Source organism: Pinus tabuliformis, chromosome J (genome assembly GCF_031772625.1).
Source record: "Pinus tabuliformis cultivar Carrire ecotype Pingquan chromosome J, CPIR1, whole genome shotgun sequence".
Lineage (NCBI taxonomy): Eukaryota > Viridiplantae > Streptophyta > Pinopsida > Pinales > Pinaceae > Pinus > Pinus tabuliformis.
In genome coordinates, this window is record NC_142295.1 from 467,043,986 (window position 1) to 467,062,448 (window position 18,463).

At 38.7% G+C, this 18,463-nt stretch overlaps 1 protein-coding gene across 5 annotated transcripts in view; it reads left to right on the plus strand.

Moving 5' to 3' along the window:
• Nucleotides 1-18,463, plus strand: part of LOC149227860 (histone acetyltransferase subunit NuA4-domain protein) — a 325,335-nt gene that overhangs the window by 202,200 nt on the left and 104,672 nt on the right. For 4 of the 5 annotated variants that reach the window (XM_089377943.1, XM_089377944.1, XM_089377945.1 and 1 more), the window contains exon 6: nucleotides 11,634-11,694. In XM_089377943.1, coding sequence (XP_089234069.1) covers nucleotides 11,634-11,694 — 61 coding nt within the window. The remainder of the gene's footprint in view (nucleotides 1-11,633; nucleotides 11,695-18,463) is intronic. The other variant, XM_089377947.1, reaches the window with a different exon arrangement.

Consider the following 18,463-nt stretch of genomic DNA (forward strand, 5'->3'; position numbering starts at 1 on the left):
AAAGTTCTTTCAGCTTTTGTAAAGCTTCAAAGGCAGTTGAATATGATGAAATATGGCGACTTACTTCTTCATTTACAGATGCTGCGATTAATGCATAGGCTTTGCTGTTCTTGTTTTCCCAAATGACGAGCTCTTTGTCTGATGTAGGCTGTACTGGGTCATTGTCTCCTTCTCCGACACACACTCCCTTCCACAACTCATTGAAGATGAGGGTGTGTTTTATCATCCGGGACCATTCAGGATAGTTCTCCTTGCCAGTGAGAACTATTCCTACCATAGAGATGATTGAATGCATTCTGTAAAAAATGCCTCTGCTGATAAAAAAAAACTTCTGTTGATAAAAAAAACTTCTGCTGATATACAGTCAAGTAGTATTCAAAAAGGCAACAGATTTCAAATACTTTTATGTACTGTTTCTTCAAATCCCTCCAAGTATCTTCATATAATATATCCACCACATTCCATATCTACAACTATTCAAACAGGGTCCAAAAAACCATTCAAAACTTATTTAAAATGCGTCCAAAACGCATTCAAAACTTATTTATTCAAACAAGATGGTCAATGTAACCACAGTGCACACATATATATACAGCGTTAGCGCACATATAAATCACTGCTTTAATATAGCCACAGCAACACGCATTAATTCAGCACTCTATCTCAAATAAGAAAACACCGTACGATAGCCATGTTTCAACGCATCAGCAAAAACAACGCATCAATCTTTTCACATTCCCACGCAGTGGAGTCCCAGCTTCGGTCATTCAAAGGTAAAAGAAGTTTTCAGGCTTCATTCGTGGGCCAGAAGTTTATGTACAATATTCAGTCCAAAATGGAGCATTTTATGCACAAGAGCTGCCATCTAAATGCCAGAAAAAAGAGAAACGTTGGATAACATGCCTTCCTTTTTTTTTTTTGGCAAATCCGTCTCCGGAACGTCTGGTGTGATTTCGTTATTGGAAAAGCTACGGTCCAGGCACCTTAAGAACGCCCCAAATGTCACAAAGCTGTCGTCCAAGGGAACCGCTAATTCTCAAAAGGAAACGAAGAGTCCCACTGTTTCTTCCTTTGCCAAGATGGAACTTGCACCGGAGATAATGAGCACAATTAAGGAACTGAACGTATCTGTTCCCACTGAGGTGCAGTGCCTCGGAATACCAGCTATACTCGGAGGACAGAGCATTGGCTATACTCGGTGGAAAATGCAAGCAATTTCATGCTTACGGAATGGCTCGCAAGCTTCAGGCCGAGTTCACGCCGCAGAAATGCATGAAACAGACCTTCCTCTCGCGTAGTCTTTTTGATAGGATTATGTTACAGGCACCAACGCATACCATGTCTGCCATGGACTGAGGCAGAGCAGCGATATGTCAGACCAGAACGCGCCTGGACCAAGAATATTCACCCAACAGAACGGTTTTGGAGTCGGCTTCAGGCAGCTGACACCATCAGCAGCGCAACTTATTATATGGAAAATTGAGCAGCGTATTATATGGAAAATCACAGATGGAGCAGGTCTGGCAATGAATAATGCTAAATCGCAGGTGGAGCAGGTCTGAGACAAGCGTTATGGACAGAGCGCAGTTATGGACAGAGGCAGTGGCAGTGCTCAGGACAGAGGGAGTTACGACTATTTTTAGAACCTGGGACCTGTGCTCTGATACCATGTCAGGCCAGGAGTAACTCCAGACTTGGCAGAAAAACTGATTCGTATATTTCATTAGGTAGCTATTGTTTATATACATGAATGTGACTGATCAGTTCATCTTCTTGATGACTGTTCACATTCCGGGTTCACCCAACCGCTGAGGATTAGGTGTCAACAGGGCCCCTAAGTCTAAACTTAGGAAATTAAAAATATTAATTGGTATTAATCTAATTGTGGGTGTAACTTCTAGAAGAAGACGAGGATCAAGCTAAAATGATCTTAGCCATTGATTAGCTTTTAATGTGGGCTGTTGAATGTCAACGAGAAGATTATTTAAGGAAGCTTGAGGGTCATTTGGAAAACACACCGAGTGAGTTCAGAAGATCGAATTTCTGAAGCAGAGTAGCTGCCAGAGAGAGATTCGAAGTGAGCTTTTACAGTGAGGGGTAGTGTGTATCTGGAAGAAGTTTTCCTAGGCCGAAGAGTACGAGGCAGAGAGAGGGCAAAACTATTTCCAGAGAGAGGCAGATGCTGGCCCACACAGAGCTGATGGAGTGGCAGTGCAGGCCTTAGAGGGAGATCAAATTCCTGCTGAGGAAATCGAGTTTCAGTAACCGGGAGCCGGGGTGTGAGATCGGGAGGCAGATATTCGGATTTTCCAGCCAGGAGGGGGTTCGAGGAAGGTGCAACATGATACCCAACAGGGGTGACGCAGTTTTGCGCAGAGGCTACGCAAAAGCTCTAGTTCAACGTGATCAGACCTAGATTCTCCTAGTGATAGGGTGAGAACACTTCACCATTCGTTTTGTCTAGTTTCTCTCTATATCGGATTGCTAGTTGAGCATCCAAGAATTGTACTCAGATTTACTATTGAATAATAATAAAACCCTCAGATTTGCTACAACGGTTTTCCCACATTGGGTTTTTCCGGGGACATTTGTCTAAAAATAACGGTGTTATTGTGTTGTATTTCCTTTCTTGCTCAGACTCTTGTTTCCGCATAATATTTAATTAAGTGAAGGTTGTAGTGTATGTATTTCGATATTTGCCGTAGGAAACTGCAAGTAATTTGTTTGAAGGAATTTAACAAATTGGAGAGATATCATCAGTTGCTGCAGTAGGAATTCCGGTTTAGGAATTTTCACAGGTGCCTTTATATAGGTGATTTTGCACGTCAGTTAGGCTGACTTGTCCTTCTTTGAGGCCAACTTGGTGGAGGAGGCCTAATTGAAGTATTTTACATTAAAATAAATTTCTTTCTTGACAAATAAATCCCAAGAAGGGCCTTTTACAATATGACATGGACAAAGACACTTGACATAAACCCTAGAAGCCTACAATGGAGGCTTTGACCTAAAAAAATTGACCCAAGCATGAAAACCATGCTTTAATAAGTCAATTTCTTTAATAATAAAATTTCTTTTTCTTTCTTTTGACAAATACATTACATCATGACTTAAATACAATTATGAAGATCGACACTAGTTACATTCTTCAACACTCCCTCTTAACTAGGGAGGTATTCATAATTACATATATATAGAGGTACATGGAAGATCTCAAAATGAACTACGAAGAGTTCTAGCACACTCAGTGCTACGGATTAGAAACCTAACCAGGATGTTCTATTAGTGTGGGACTAAGGGGACTCGAGCTTTAGCCAGTCTAGGTACTATCAGGCTTTCACCAACCTAGGGATCTAAGTGCATATCCAAGGTCAGAGCTCTATGACCAACGCCACCCTACCTCTTCGTGATCTAGACATCAAACACATAGGCCAGCCAAATATCCTCCCAAGCATCTTGCCATTAGATGATTCATCTCTCCTATAAACTAAACCAGATATATCCATTTGTCCAAGCATGATTCCAAAGTGTTCAACCTTCTTTTGGAGAGATTTACTTGTACAAATACAACCCTAAGCAGTAATAAACTTTCAAATATATATATACAAGTAAACACACATCTTCAGGGTCCTTAATCATCCTAATGCCATTTATATCATCATCAAGTTATCCATATACATCTTGTCAAAAGGTTTTCTTCTTTTATTTCTTCAGCAACACCAAATACAACCTCAGTAGTTTGCGAGCCCATATGTAGTACTTTCATTTGTCAAGTGGCACAGGTCCTTTGAATTATATAAAAATATATATTCATGTACATGCAAATTTTAGTAAAAATTCTATATTCAATGTTCATACACGTAAATGTAAATCCAAATCAATGGTACACGGGGACATGTTCCCATGGATAGGGGATGCGCTCCTGGGCTGTAGGTACTCCAAGGAGGATGTTACCCCATGTCCTTTGTTCGGCTGGACACAATGGGACACAGTTGGGAACACCCCCCTAAAAAAATGAGATGCTCCCATGCTCCATTTTGACTAAAATTTGCTGTTGTGAGGAAAAAAAGGAAAAATTGTAAAATAAAACACCTATGCTGCACTAGCTGTGGGGACAGGGGTATGAGTTTCCAGGACGGTTAGAGCACACGCCCAATTTTTAGGAGACGGCAGGTCGGGGACGACATGTGCGACAACTAATTTTTATATTTATTAAAAAATTAAAATTAAAACAAAATTTATTAATTCAACATCAACACGAATGATAAATTAAAATATAAAAATTAGAATTTAGAACTATTACCAATTTTGAAATTCAAATTACAAAATAAAATACTAAAGTCTAATACTATCTAATCACCATTGCGCATTACAAAAACAAATCTCGTCATCGTTGGCCATTGTCAAGAACTTAAGAAGTGCTATTAGTCTGCTACAACCTACAATTTACTGCTGTCTACATAATTATTCTATGATGCATGATGAATCATTACAAAATTTAAATAGAAGCTAAACTTTAAAGACTAAAAGTAAAATTTAATAAAAATGTAAACATGAACAAGTAAATCCCAAATTAAGAGTCTAGAAATTAAGAACCTTGGGGGACCTGTTATCCGTGTAATGTATACACGTATATCATAATCATTCGGAATCACTATTATTTACAGAGCACAAAGAGTATTACCATCTCATCTATTTACCTTGTAACATTAAGCGTTAAAGATGAGTTTGCTATTGTAATGTTTATTTCAGGAGTAACAAATGTTATGTACAAAAGTAGCAACGTCATAAAGTGAATATATATATATATATATATATATATATATATATATATAATAAATGATGTCTATGTTAATGTATTCAAAGGGAATTAGTTGATTATTTCCTAAAATGAATAATGGGACTTGCTACGTATATAGACAACACCACTAGTAATTTAGTAGCACATTGATATATCATCTTATCTCTCATCTAGTCTTTCCTACTTGTCTCTTGCATATATTTAACATGGTATTAAAGTCATGGTGATTGTGGTATAGGGAAATTTTAAAGATTCATGCCAAGAAAAGGTTTGTCACAGACATGGAGAAAGAGACAAGTTCAAATTGAAGGCAAATTAAGTCATGGAGTTTAGTGACTGTAAACTGTAAAAATGAACAAGTCATTAAAATTTAATTGTAAATCCCAAATTAAGAGTCTTAGACTTCACCCTGTCGCTCGAGTTATTTTAGCTTTGTTTACCTTTGTCGCCGTGAATGGAGTTCTCTGTTCAATGTTTACCTTCGCTCAACTCTTACCTGCAACCCTCGCAACCTGTGTTTACCTGCAGCCTTCGCTCGAGCTCAGTGTTGAACTGCAACATTCGCAACTTGTGTTTGCCTCTGCCGTCGTGTCTCTGTAATAGTGTTTACCTTTGTCGTTGCCATGTAGTGTAGTGTGTAGTATGCGTAGGTTTAGTTTAGTGTGTATGTGATAGGTTTAATTTAGTCGATATGTTTAGGTTGCGATAGGTTTCAAAATTTGTTTTTTATTTTTTAACTTTAAAATTTAGAAGTTAGGTTTTCAATTTTTTTTTTTAAAAGTTTAATGTGCATGTAAGATTTCGCTTTGACAAACTTCTGAATTTCTTTAGAAATTTCTGAGTTTTTAGTTGGAGTTTCAGGGAGATATTTCTTCAAACAGTTCGGTTACACTTTGCTGTAGGTGATGTTTTCATAAGTTGGCCTCACTGTACATTGTTTTTAATTCCTCCACATGTATCAACAGTCTCCAGACAATTGTATATTTGGCAATAGTTAACTTCAGAAATTTAATGCAATGGATAATAGACAGCAGCCTTTACAAATAGACAGTTTCATTCAAACTTGAATAGACAGAGAGCAGATTGGAAGATGGAACCTGATATTTAGTTGACTGTCAACACCAGAGAGTACATAAGCAATTATTTAGCTCACCAGGATGATGCTCCAGCACTTGCTGTGATACACGCTGCCCAGAAGTTTTGTTTCAGCACCCAACCCTCCGAATATGACTCTAAAGGTGATACGCAGGCCCTCCAGTGAAGCTACAGCAGCAAGGAATGAGGGAGAAATAGCTTTTGACCTCCTCAATGTGACCTCCAGAACTCAGAATAAAACCTTGGGAGAACAGTCTCACGCTCAACACCAAAAATACGACCAGCCTGTGGCTATTTGAAGCACCCCACCATCCACACGTTCAGTCTTTTAATGAAAACGCTGCCCAGGAAGAAATACGACCCAGCTTTCATCCAACAAGAATGTCAACTCGTTCCTTCTAGAGAAATAAGGTCCAGCAGTTAGAAATGCGTCAACCCACCAAGGAAAATTAAGCCAACTCCCTTTTTTTCACCTTCAGGAAGGCTCGACCCAGCTCAATAATTTTCAATGGGAAGCGTGCTGCCTTGATGCGCTCAACCTGAGTCAGGCTAAGTTTTACGCTATGTCTCTTTGGAGAAATATTTGGTCTGGCCCCACCATAAAAGTCTGCAGTCCTCTCAATAATTTGTGGGTCCCATGAAACTGCATTATTTACTGATATTAATTTGTCTTTGACACTTCATTCTCCGTGAAGCCTTCAGCTTGTCATAGGAAATAGGAAAATGCAGTATAAGGATATAAACAACTGAAAGAAAGCTTTAATACCTCAACATTTCTCAGAAAAATCGTTCTCCATTGAAGCTCTACAGTGAAATTTGAGTGATTTCACTCTCATACTAGGGGGTCTCGTTGCAACACCGAAGTCTGCTATGGCTGTTAGGGCTCAAAGCCCTCAACTTCCTCTCCCAACTCTCTCCAAGAGCTCTCTCTTCAAACTCACACAATGCACGAATGAATTAGAGTCTCCTCAGTTCCCTTCTTTAATGAGTTTAGGATTGTCTTTTCATCTTTGCCTTCCCTTTTGTCTTTTCATCTTCACCTTCCCTTTTTTCTCTTTATTATTATTTTTTTTCTTTTTATTAAATTCACTTATATAAAGTCATTTATGATACTCCACTTTATAAAGTTAAAGTGACATCCTACTTGCCTAGGAAATATCATCCTTTCGCCTTCTTTAATAAAGTTTCCTTGGCAAATTTAAGTCCCCTTGTTAATTATTTCACCGCTTTAGCCTACGGGAACCACTTTAGGCTAGCAGACTTTGTCATAAGATTCCTATGGGGACGGGGACATTACAGTGCATGATATTGGGGGACGTCCTAAAGTCCCCTGAAAAGTCCCTGACTTTTCGAGGGACATCCCGAGGACAGCCTGGAAGTCCCGAAGTCCCCGACCAATTGGGGAAGTTTCCGATGAGTTCCAAAGTACCCAAATTGTTGGGATGAAGGAAACACCATGAATTTTGGTGGGCATGGGTCCCTGTGCAACATAGTAAAACAAAGAATGAATGCAAACCTAATGCACATAGAAGGGACCTAATGAGGCACAAATTTTATTAGTTGGCATGCCATTGAGTATTTTGGAGAATGCAGATGATTCTGATTTAGATAGTGACATTCTTGTGGTTGGTTCCATTCCTTTGTGCGACAACTAGATGCAGAGACTAGTGGGGCCTTGCCTTGAGTAGTGATGCTCATTTGTCATTTGACTTGTATGTAGATCAATAATCTTAAGATTTAGATCTTTTATCTTTTCAGTTTTGTAAATATAAGAGAAATGCAATATTGGTAGATGACTTCTCAATAGTGATTATTTTGTTATGCTGTGTCATTACATGTATCTTTTATGATTCGTTATGTTGTAATGTTGAATGTTTTTATTTTTGTAATTATCATTTAAATGCACATCTTGGGGAAACCCACAGAGCATTTCCTCTCATTTCGAGGATGGTACCTAGGGTAAACTGGTTGATTGCAGTTTTGGCAACCTAACTCGTCGGGGACATTGAGTGAGGTCCACAATATCCATGGAGGAAACCATTTCGGGGACTTGACCCCACAACCTCCTATTTGTAATTTAGAGCACTCAACCACTCAAGCTAACCCACCGGGCTAATGTAACGATGGATTTTATATAAGATTTCAATGAATCATGTTTCACTTTCCATCTATTTCAATTTATATTTCTTAGTATTTTTGGGGGGTGGGGATTCCATATGTTGGACTCTGGAGACCCCAATGTCTGCTACGATTTTCCCTAGAATATGGGGGTTGCTTCCACATTTCCCTCAGATTTGTTTCCGTGCTCTTGTGTGTCCACCTCTTGGAAACTTAGTGGAACATTCATCCAAGTCATAGACACCAAATCTGCAAAGTTTGCTCATGTATATTTCATGTAAGGATGAATATATCAAAATGGCATCGAGTGTGGTTCATAAGGTTTTGAAGGGGGTAGGGGTGGTGGTTGTTTTTTTTCTTCCTTTTCTTGGGCAGATTAGCACCACTGTTGGGGGGGTTGCTGTTGTATTTGTTTTTTTTTTAATGGTTTTTTATTTTTTTTGGGCAGATTAGCAGCACTGTCAGGATGGACTAGTTCTTCTGGCTTGGGATTTAAAGTGGCTGGTTTTGTCAAGAACTGGGCCAAAACTGTGTTGGTTCAGTTCTACTTTTGGTTTTGCAATTTTTTGTGGACCGGCTCAGATGGGCTTGGTCTTGATCAATGATAAGTAATTATAAAGTGAATGTAATATTTGCTAATGGAGTCATTAAATAAATTAACATGCTTTCTTTTATACATCATGTAATAAGTTAAGTACTTCTATAACTAACCTATAATGTAGAGTATTAACATTAGCTATGACCCTTATAACAGTAGGATTCTGAACAACACTTTATTGAGTGTTAGCACCTTATTAATATATGCTATGCTTTATTAAGGTTTTAAAATTAGTTGTTTTTTCCTTCCTTTTCTTGAAGTGTAAGATTTTTTGTTTGTTTATATATATATATAGAACTATCTTCCTCTTATCATGATGAGGATAATGCAACCAGATTTATCATTACAGGGGAACCATTAGTACCATTCAATTAGGTGCCTTTGGCTAAGCAGCCACCGGTGGGTGGTATCTATCATGGCAGTCACCCAGGACTTGCAACCGTCCCCAGTCGCTGTTCCACATCAACAAGCTTAAGCACAGGCACTAACATGTCACTTGGGAGGATCTGAAGCATGGGAGTATAGGGGTTTTGTTTTTTGGTGGGGCGGTGGGGGCAGACTCCAGAGCAATGTGGAAAAAGTCGAAGTCGGGATTAATTCGGCAAGGGTCCAAAAGTTGAAAAACTCGGCAAAGTTGGGAGTTTTTCGAAAAAGTCGGCAAAAAGTCGGCAAAATTAAAAAAATACAAAAATATTCATTTTTAAAAAAATCCGGACTTTTTCAAAAAAATCCGGACTTTTTCAATAAAATCCCGACTTTTTCAATAAAATCCCGATTTTTTCAATAAAATCCCGATTTTTTCAAAGAAAAAAAAAATCATTAAAGAAACTACCACGATTTTTTGGAAAAAGTCCCGATTTAATCCCGACTTTTTCGATTTAATCCCGATTTTTTCGTTTCTTAAAAAGTCGGCAAAAAATCGGCCGATTTAATCCTTTTCTTGAAAAAATCGCGTTTTGGGGAATAAATCCCGATTTTATCGGGACTTTTTCCACACTGCTCCAGAGGGAGGGGCTGTGGGGAGGGGGGAGGTGATGCTATATTAGCTACCTTCTTTCACGAACCTGACAAGCCACCATTGACTTGGTTATGTTTTAAGTAAATCTTAGTGTGTTTGTGACATGTGTATCCTTATTTTTACATTTTCATTTTTTTTTCCAGATTCATTTGAATTCCTGTTCCATATGGAACTGATAGAGATTTGGATCTTGTTCATTTCTGAATCCCAGGGGGATACGGGCCATGGCCAGATAAAAATTCAGGTCATATCTTAGCTGTTTCCAAGTCAGATCCAGATTGGATCCATATCGGACAAGATCCAACAAGGGTGCATAATGGGTCTGGAAACATAGGGTGGAATTAAAGGAAAATGCAAATGATGTAGCTTTAGACAAGAAGCACTGAGGAATGAAGTGAAAACAAGATAAGCCTGTTTAAACCACTTATATACCCTCGAGGAGTAATGACATAGATGAATCAATGACATTGTTCTCAGCCTGTTTACTCTACAAATTATATTGGGCTTGTATCAACAAAAATGTCTTAAGAGTCAATACTTGAACACTGTACCATAGAGAGAGTGTACAACATTGCAAGGAGAGGAATGGGATTCAAAGGAACCTGTGATCCAGGGTTGTGTAGGATGAGAAATGGCAAATTATGAGACTCTCAAATGTTAAGGTAATCCTGACGAACTGTTTTGAGACCTACTGTCTGAAGCCAGCACACACTATTCTTTGCCAATCTTTAATTTTGTTCATCTTTTTAAGGAATAACTTTGCATGTGAGTCTAATCCCAGTTTTTTGGGTTCCATTATCCAGTTATGGTTCTCTTTCATGAATTTACAACCGTAATAGAATTTGTGATTAGCAAGGATCTCGTTAGGGTTGTGGAGGGTGCTATATTAGCTACATGCTTTCACCAACCTGGCAAGCCACCATTGACATGCTTAGTTTTTAGTAAATATTAGTGGGTTTGTGTATCCTTATTTTATGTTTTTTCAAATTTTATTCCGGATTCATCTGAATTCCTGTTCCAGATGGAACTGATGGAGATTTGGGCCTTATTCATTGCTGGATCCCCGGCAGATACGGCCAGATACAAATTCAGGTCATATCTGAGCTGTTTCCAAACCAGATTGGATCCATATCAGACAGGATCCAATGAGGGTGTGGAATGGGCCTGTAACATAGGGTGGAATTAAAGAACAATGCGATTGATGTAGTTCTAGACAAGAAGCTCTGAGGAATGAGGTGCAAAAAATATCAGCCTGTTTAAACCACTTATATGCACTGGAGGAGTAATGAAATAGATGAATTGACATCATTATTCTCAACCTGTTTGCTCTACAATTTATGTTGAGCTTGTATCAACAAAAATGTCTCAAGACTCTAACAGTGTACCTTAGAGAGGGTGTACAACATTGCAAGGAGAGGAAGGGGATTCAAAGGAACCTGTGATCCAGGGTTGTGTAGGATTAGAAATGGCAAATTATGACTCTCGAATGTTAAGGTAATCCTGATGAATTGTTTTGAGATCTGCTCTCTGAAGGCAGCACACACTTTTCTTTGCCAATCTTTAATTTTGTTCATCTTTTTAAGGAATAACTTTGCATGTGAGTCCAGTCCCAGTTATTTGCCAGTTATGGTTCTCTTTCATGGATTTACAACCATAATAGAACATGTGATTAACAAGGATCTCGTTAAGGGTTGAGGTGTTGGGTAAAGTAGAAAAATAATGCTCTTTCAGGGAATTTTTCTAGAAGTCAATAGTGCATTTATCATCATCTGCTGTGAAGAAGGTTGCTTATCTGCTTCTGTGGCTTGTGATCTGTAATCAGCTGGTTATTTTTTAAAAGTAGGAGCTGATTCTTGAAAGTTGAGAATACTATGATACAATTGTTCAAATGTTCGCCATATTTGTGATATGCATTTCTTTGGATAAGGGTAAAGTTTAGAAATACAATTACTAGTGGGTGCGGTGCGAAAAACACAACTTAATGTCAATGTTGTATGTATTTTCAGATGGAAGGACTGACACTGGTCCAGGACGCTCAAAGGCCACTGGTATGCCTGCAAATGGGCAGTACGTACTCTTATTGCTGTTTACAGGCTATATTTATTATTAAGTAATAATCAGTAAATATCAGCATGTATCTTTTTCCAGTTTCTTGAACCAGTAAAGCATCATACAGTCAAATTATTTCTTTTTCGTATTCTATAATTATGCCATCTTTTGTGATTCTATATTATATTTAAATGGACTGTATGTATTATGATATAATTTTCTGACTAGTATGATTCTTTTAGCAATCACAAATGCTGTTTTTTGGGTAAGAATGCATTAAAATAAATTTGCATGTACATCAAAAGTTACATATGCATCTTCTGCAGAGTTTTCCCACCAGCTCCCCTAAGCTACATAAGCAGCAAGAATTAGCATATCGTCGTTGGCTCCAACTGCAAGATTATCTATATCTTTCTCAAAAATGGCCATTTTGGCTAAAAGATGGATAGCCAAATCTGATCTGAATGCAGACTTAAAAAGTTGCATGAAAATGGCAATTCCATAAGAAAATTGCAATTAATCTGATTACATCTCCATATTTCTGCTGTCGAATTATCCACTTGTTCCCAAATAAGCTTCCCTCTTGCATTGGACCAACAAGGAAAAGGTGATAGTCTACTATAATCCAATCCCAAAATATCATGGCAATCTTGGAAGTTATGAAACAATTCAGAATAACAGCGAACTGGCAATGGAATCCACATGAGAAAGTTATGCTCTTCACAAGTTGATTGTTGCTTTGATCACTGTGGTGCCATGTGGAAGCCACATCAGCTCCTGCTATTCACACATGTGAAGCTAGTCATAGATGATCTTTCAAGAAGATTCTAGAGGCTCCAAAAGTCTTAACTGTATTGTGAAATTTGGAATGGCAAAAACCCTAACTCTAACCCTAATGGCTAAGAGAAACTGTTATAATTCTACATGGAAAGAGAGAAAGGGGTTTTGTTCCTACTGCAGTTATTTTCTGTTCTATAGCTGAGCAGTGCAAAGTAGTGGGATATCAGAGCAGAGAAGAGGAAGAATAAGAGACCTTGTGGTAGTCTGTATCATCACAGTGTCTATTACTCCGTAATGAATTGATTTTCTCCATATATTACAGTCTAAATCTCAACAGAAACAATGCGTTTTCTTTTTGCTGGAATTTTTGCTTCACAAGTTTCTGCAGGGTAAATGTGCTGTCCATTGTGTTCTTGTGGTGTGTTTTTCATTGAACTACTGTAGTTTTGTCCATATTTCTTACTTTTAATGGTGTAAGTGGTATGCTTCTTATATTATAGTTTGTTCATAAGTAATCATTGCATAGTGGAGTATATAGATTTGCTGTATTTGCAGTATCTTTTAAGTTCTATTGTGATGAACTGTCCTTTGGAACATCCAAGGCAGTTTACTGATTATCTCCCAATATTCTAATGGTGCCATGAAAGTGGAATGGTCAACAGTTTGAAGTTTTTGAGAGCAAATAATATCTCTACAAGAGAACCACTGGCTTGGCTTTTCAATGTAGATCGTACATAATATCAATTTATGTTAATTCTTTCATGTATAGTATTGCTAATTTTCCCAGATTGCCTCTTCTTAGCATGCAATTTTTATCAATACAAATTAGATTACTCAACAAAATCCATGGTGTAATTAGTTGTGACTTTCCCATCTTAATCAATAAAGCTTGAACAATGATTATTCCTTATCTATACCAACCCTTTAGTGCTTCTTTTCTTATCAATTTCTCATTTAGGTCATGTTTTGCGATTGACTTCCCTTTCCACCTAAACATGAGCAAGATTCCTATTGATGTAAAAATTCACGACTGTGCAAAAATAAATAGAGATTTTGACATAAATGAATTATTCCTTCATGTGGATGGATGCTACAGTTCCTATACAATAAAGTCATCGTGGGATTTTTCTTGAAGCCTCATCCCTAAGATTATAAAGGGAGTATGATGGATGTAATATCAAATTTTCTTAAAAGGATCACTATATAATTTGTTACCTGGTTTGGTACTTTTTGGGGCAGAAAATCAGAGCAATGGTCTTTGTTGGGCCTGTTACCCACCATTTTGTGGGGTGATATCCCTAGGAGAAATTTTCTCTCCATGATGAGCCTCAGCCAGCAACCGCTTGATGCCTCTTACTAGCTCGTTGTGCCATTTCTCTGCCCCATGAGCCAACCATGTGGTCCCTCACACACTTATATTGATCGTATGTTTGAAGGTGGGCCTCCCAAATCTAAAGGTATGTCTTGTCATTTGGTAATTGAGTATTGGGTTTACTTATCATGGATACTTCTGGGTATGGATTGATGGGGGATTTGGCGGAAAGAGTGGGCTTAGTTTGTGCCCTTGTCCCCTTGATCTCTTTTGGTTGTTACCCTTGGATCTTAGTCCCATGCAATGTTACTTGGGAGCTGGCGTGACATTTTCAGAAGCTCCCAGTTTGGGAGCGAATCCCGGAGCGATTTTTTAAAAATATATATATATTTTTATATTTTTTAATTTTTGATACATATATGTCAACAAAAACATGTAGAATGATGAATTAGATATAAAAAACATAAAAAAACATAGATTGATCATTGAACCATATCACATCAATCATCTAGAAGTTATAATCTTCATCAACCATGTCCACAAGTTAGTAACATACATATTACAACTACAACATATTGAGTCTCGTGAATCATGATTCATCAAATTCAATCTTAAAGTTTCAATTTCAAGCTTTCAAAATTGAAAATTCAATATATAACATTTATCATCATTGATCACCAAAGTTGTACTTGTAAGCTAAGTTTAACCATTACAAGAAATAATATCTTAGATATTTCTAAGTTCTAAGTTCTAACTGTTAACATGAAATGAAATGTTATAAAATGAAACATGAATAATGAAATGAAATGAAACAACTTTAGTCTTTCACGAAGCATCATATTCATAATTCACAATCATTACCAATGAGTTATAATTGCCAACTTCAAACTTCAAATTTTCATTGTCACAGTCATATATTGTTTACAAAAAATATCATTATGATACGAAAGAGTCAAGAGTCAAGAGTCAAGGACTCAAGACTTATCAGTTATGAAAACTAATAGAAACTAGAAAAGACAAGTAAACTGTAAATCTACATGTGGCCCTTGCCACGAGAGTCTCCAGAAGTATAAGCAGGTCGTGGTGGTCTTCTAGGAGTCTCCAGAAGTATAAGCAGGTCGTGGTGGTCTTCTAGGAGTCTCCTGCACAGACCGATGACCAGAACTAGAAGGCACATGCCCTCCACGTGAGGTGTAGATGGAGGTGGCAACAGCAAAGGAACAAGACTCGGAACTCGAGCACTGCTACTGGATGGTGGAGGTGGCATGGCTGCTACAGCTGCTTCATCTTCATCCCTTATAAGTTCCTCATCCAATTCTTCAAGATGTATAGTGCCGTTCTCCAAATTGTCTTCCTCTGGGTGGTTGCCCCAAATTTTATATGTGGGATCCTCATAAGCCCGATCACAGTAATGACTGAACAACCTCAAGTTGTAGTGCACATAAACCAAGCTTTCTGCCCGGTTTTCATTGAGTCTGTTTCTTTTCACATTATGTATGAAGAAGTATTTACAACCTGTGATAGAACTTTTTTTGCCAATTTTGGCAAAAGTCCATGGCCGCCATATGTTTCCCACCATGTGTGAGCATCAAATCTGTCTCTGTCTTCAATTGCATGGAAGGTACCAAACAAACCAGTGCCACTGAAGTATTTGCCTATTTCAAGGCGCACAGCTGCACATTCCTCCCTGTCAGGTATCAACTTTTCCAATGCTTGCAAATATCCACTAGTTACCTCTGCATCTAAATGGGGTTTAGTCCTAATCCCACCCCCTGGTGCAGGTTGGCCCAACCAAGATGTAGAGTAGTATTTTGGCGTAAGGATATACACCAAGCAATGTAGTGGAAGATTAAGTTTATTCCACCGTACACACAGAAAATCGTGAATCAGTTTGTACAAGTCGGGATCTCTGTTATGAACAATATCTTTTATTTGCCCCAACATGGAATCCATCTGCTCATACACCTCGCCAATCACTGGTTTATCTGTATTTGCAAATCGAATCATGTGATAAATGGGCTTGGTGAAATCCAATACTTGCCTCACACTTGACCAAAATTGACCATTAAGAGCGGCCTCCTCCACCAGTTCAAAACCTCGCCTGTCAGCTGCATTTGTAGCCCTTTCCTTTAATACCAGCCAATGTGGACTTGATACCATGCTAGCCAATGACTCTCTTACCTTCAAAAGGCACCTGAAGGTGAGGTAATAGCTACCAAATCTGGTCTTTGCAATCTTCAACAACTCCAATCTTGGGTGACTGCGGAAAAGGCCATGGGTATTGCTATGATTTGTAATAAATTTTATCATTTGTTTGCCTTTCTTGTACAAATCACCAATCCATTTGTATTGTGCATTTTTGTTCTTGACAACATCATGCATCAGAAGGTTCAATGTGTGAACCAAACATCCAGACCAAAATATGTTGGGGTATTTATCCTCAATAATTGCTCCCACTGCCTTATAATTAGGAGCATTACCAATGATGACTTGGATGACATTGTATGGCCCAATACGGTCAATTGTTTCAAGTAATGCTTCTGCAATGTTGATGGCGGTCTTGAACTTGTCTGAGTAATCATGTGCAGTTAGAAAGATGGCACCACTAACAGACACATCAAGAACACTTATCAATGTCTTGCCTTTTACATTTGTCCATCCATCAGATACAATGGACACCCCATGGTCAGTCCAAGAACTTGTCATTCTATTCAAAGAATGTGACATTTTTGCTTTTTCATGATCAAGTCCAATGGTTCTTGCCTTGTCATACCCAGGGCTCTTGTATCCTTTAGGGGCATCATTTATGGCAGAAACCATTTCGTGCCAATAAGGTGAGCGAAGAACATTGAATGATATCCCACATGCATAGAGAAACTTGTAAACCTTTGAATCCACGTCATTCCTACACCCCCATCAAGGAAATCTGATATGGTTCTACGCCTTAAAGCTGGTGACCCTGTGCCTCCATATCCACTGCCTTGGGAGGATGCTGAAGGAGTTCTTTGTGCTTGTGATTGTGAGCTCGGCTCAAAGAAACCCCTTGATCTTTTAGATTTATATTGGGCTTCCTCCTCTTCTCTTATGTATTTGGCTCTATCTGCTGATGACACAGCTGCACAAGTTTTGATCTCTATTTGTTTATCTCCATCCTATGACCTTTTCCCGCAGAGGTGTTTTTTGACACGGGTGTATGAACTTGTGTAATTATTGTTGCAATGAGGGCAATGAAATTTAGTGGTTCCACCCCCTTTCCCTGCTTCAGGCCTGTTAACATATTTCCACAATGGCGTTTGGTCTTGTTTAGATTTTTGAGAGTCATGTTCACCCTCCTCCAGCTCCTCCTCATCGGGGTTTTCATCAAATCCACTTTCTCCAGCTTCTTCATCCCCCTCTTCATTTTGGCCCCTCCGTTTCCTACTCTCCAGCACCATAATAACCATAAAAGGGACCAAGAAGAGGAAAATGCCAAGAAAAATTGCGAGGTCCATGACGTTTGATATTTGTAGGCTTTTGAATCTGCAAAATTTAATGGGAATGGGAATGGGAATATGAATGAGAAAATTAATTTAATTTATTTAGATTAATTAATTTAATTTATTAATTTTATTTAGATTCATGATTTTTTTACTAAATAAATTAAACTAAACTAAATTAAACTAACTAAACTAACTAAACTATACTAAATTACTACCTAACTAAGGTTTAAAATACCTAACTAACGTAACCAACCTCTTTGTAGGCTTGCTCCTCGGCGCTTGCTCCTCGCTCCTTTTCTCAATATCCTTCGCTCTCCAGCTTCTCCTCAACTCATTCAAGTGACAATGATTTTTGTTTTTGCCCCCAAGTCGTTTTAAAACAATTTTTTTTTAAATGAATTTTTTTTTCACGTCCGTGATTTTTTTGTGCCCGAATCGCTCCCGGCGTAGTGCGCGTCGCTCCTGGAGCGATAATTAAACGCTCAGGAGCGATTCGGAGCGATCATTCCTTGATCACTCCCAAGCTGTAATTTTCGCTCCGGGTGCGAAGCTCCCGATTTTGGCAGGGAGCGCAATTTTTTTTTCCAGGAGTGCGCTCCCGAGCCGTTCCCGCCCGGAGTGTGGATTGGGAGCGGGTTCGAAAGGGGGGGGAGCGCTCCCCCGCAACTCTGGTCCCATGTTATCTCTTTTATTGACCATTGGGTTCTAGGGTGGTACTACTTGGGAAACCCCAACTTTAGGTGCGTGGTTGATCCAGGTGGATATTGGTGGCCACCCGCTAATTCTACTTGGACCCCCACCATTGTTTCTTTCAGTTTTTCAGTTTTTCAGTTTCCTTATTTGTAGCACAATTTACTATTTTTGGCAGTTTTTCGGGTCCTGAACTTTCGGAGCCGTTTTGAGGCCCTAAACGACGTTTTTTGGGAAAACTAGGAGCAACATGGGTCCATGCATTGATGTTGCTCATCCCAAAGTTGTAGTCCTCAGATAGATCTTTCTAACGAGGTATTGTGCGCGTCAAACAGAGATCGTATGCCAAAGTGATGGCCTCGGGAAGTTGATGTACCAATTTACCCAAAACGGGGCCCATAGTTTGGCACTTCATCTCCTAGGGTTAGGGTTTTGGACTAAGTTGCAGGAAACGTGCCCTAGGGGTCCGTTTCCGGCCGGAAACGAAACGGAAACGCGTTTCCGCGTACCGTACGGCCTGGAAACG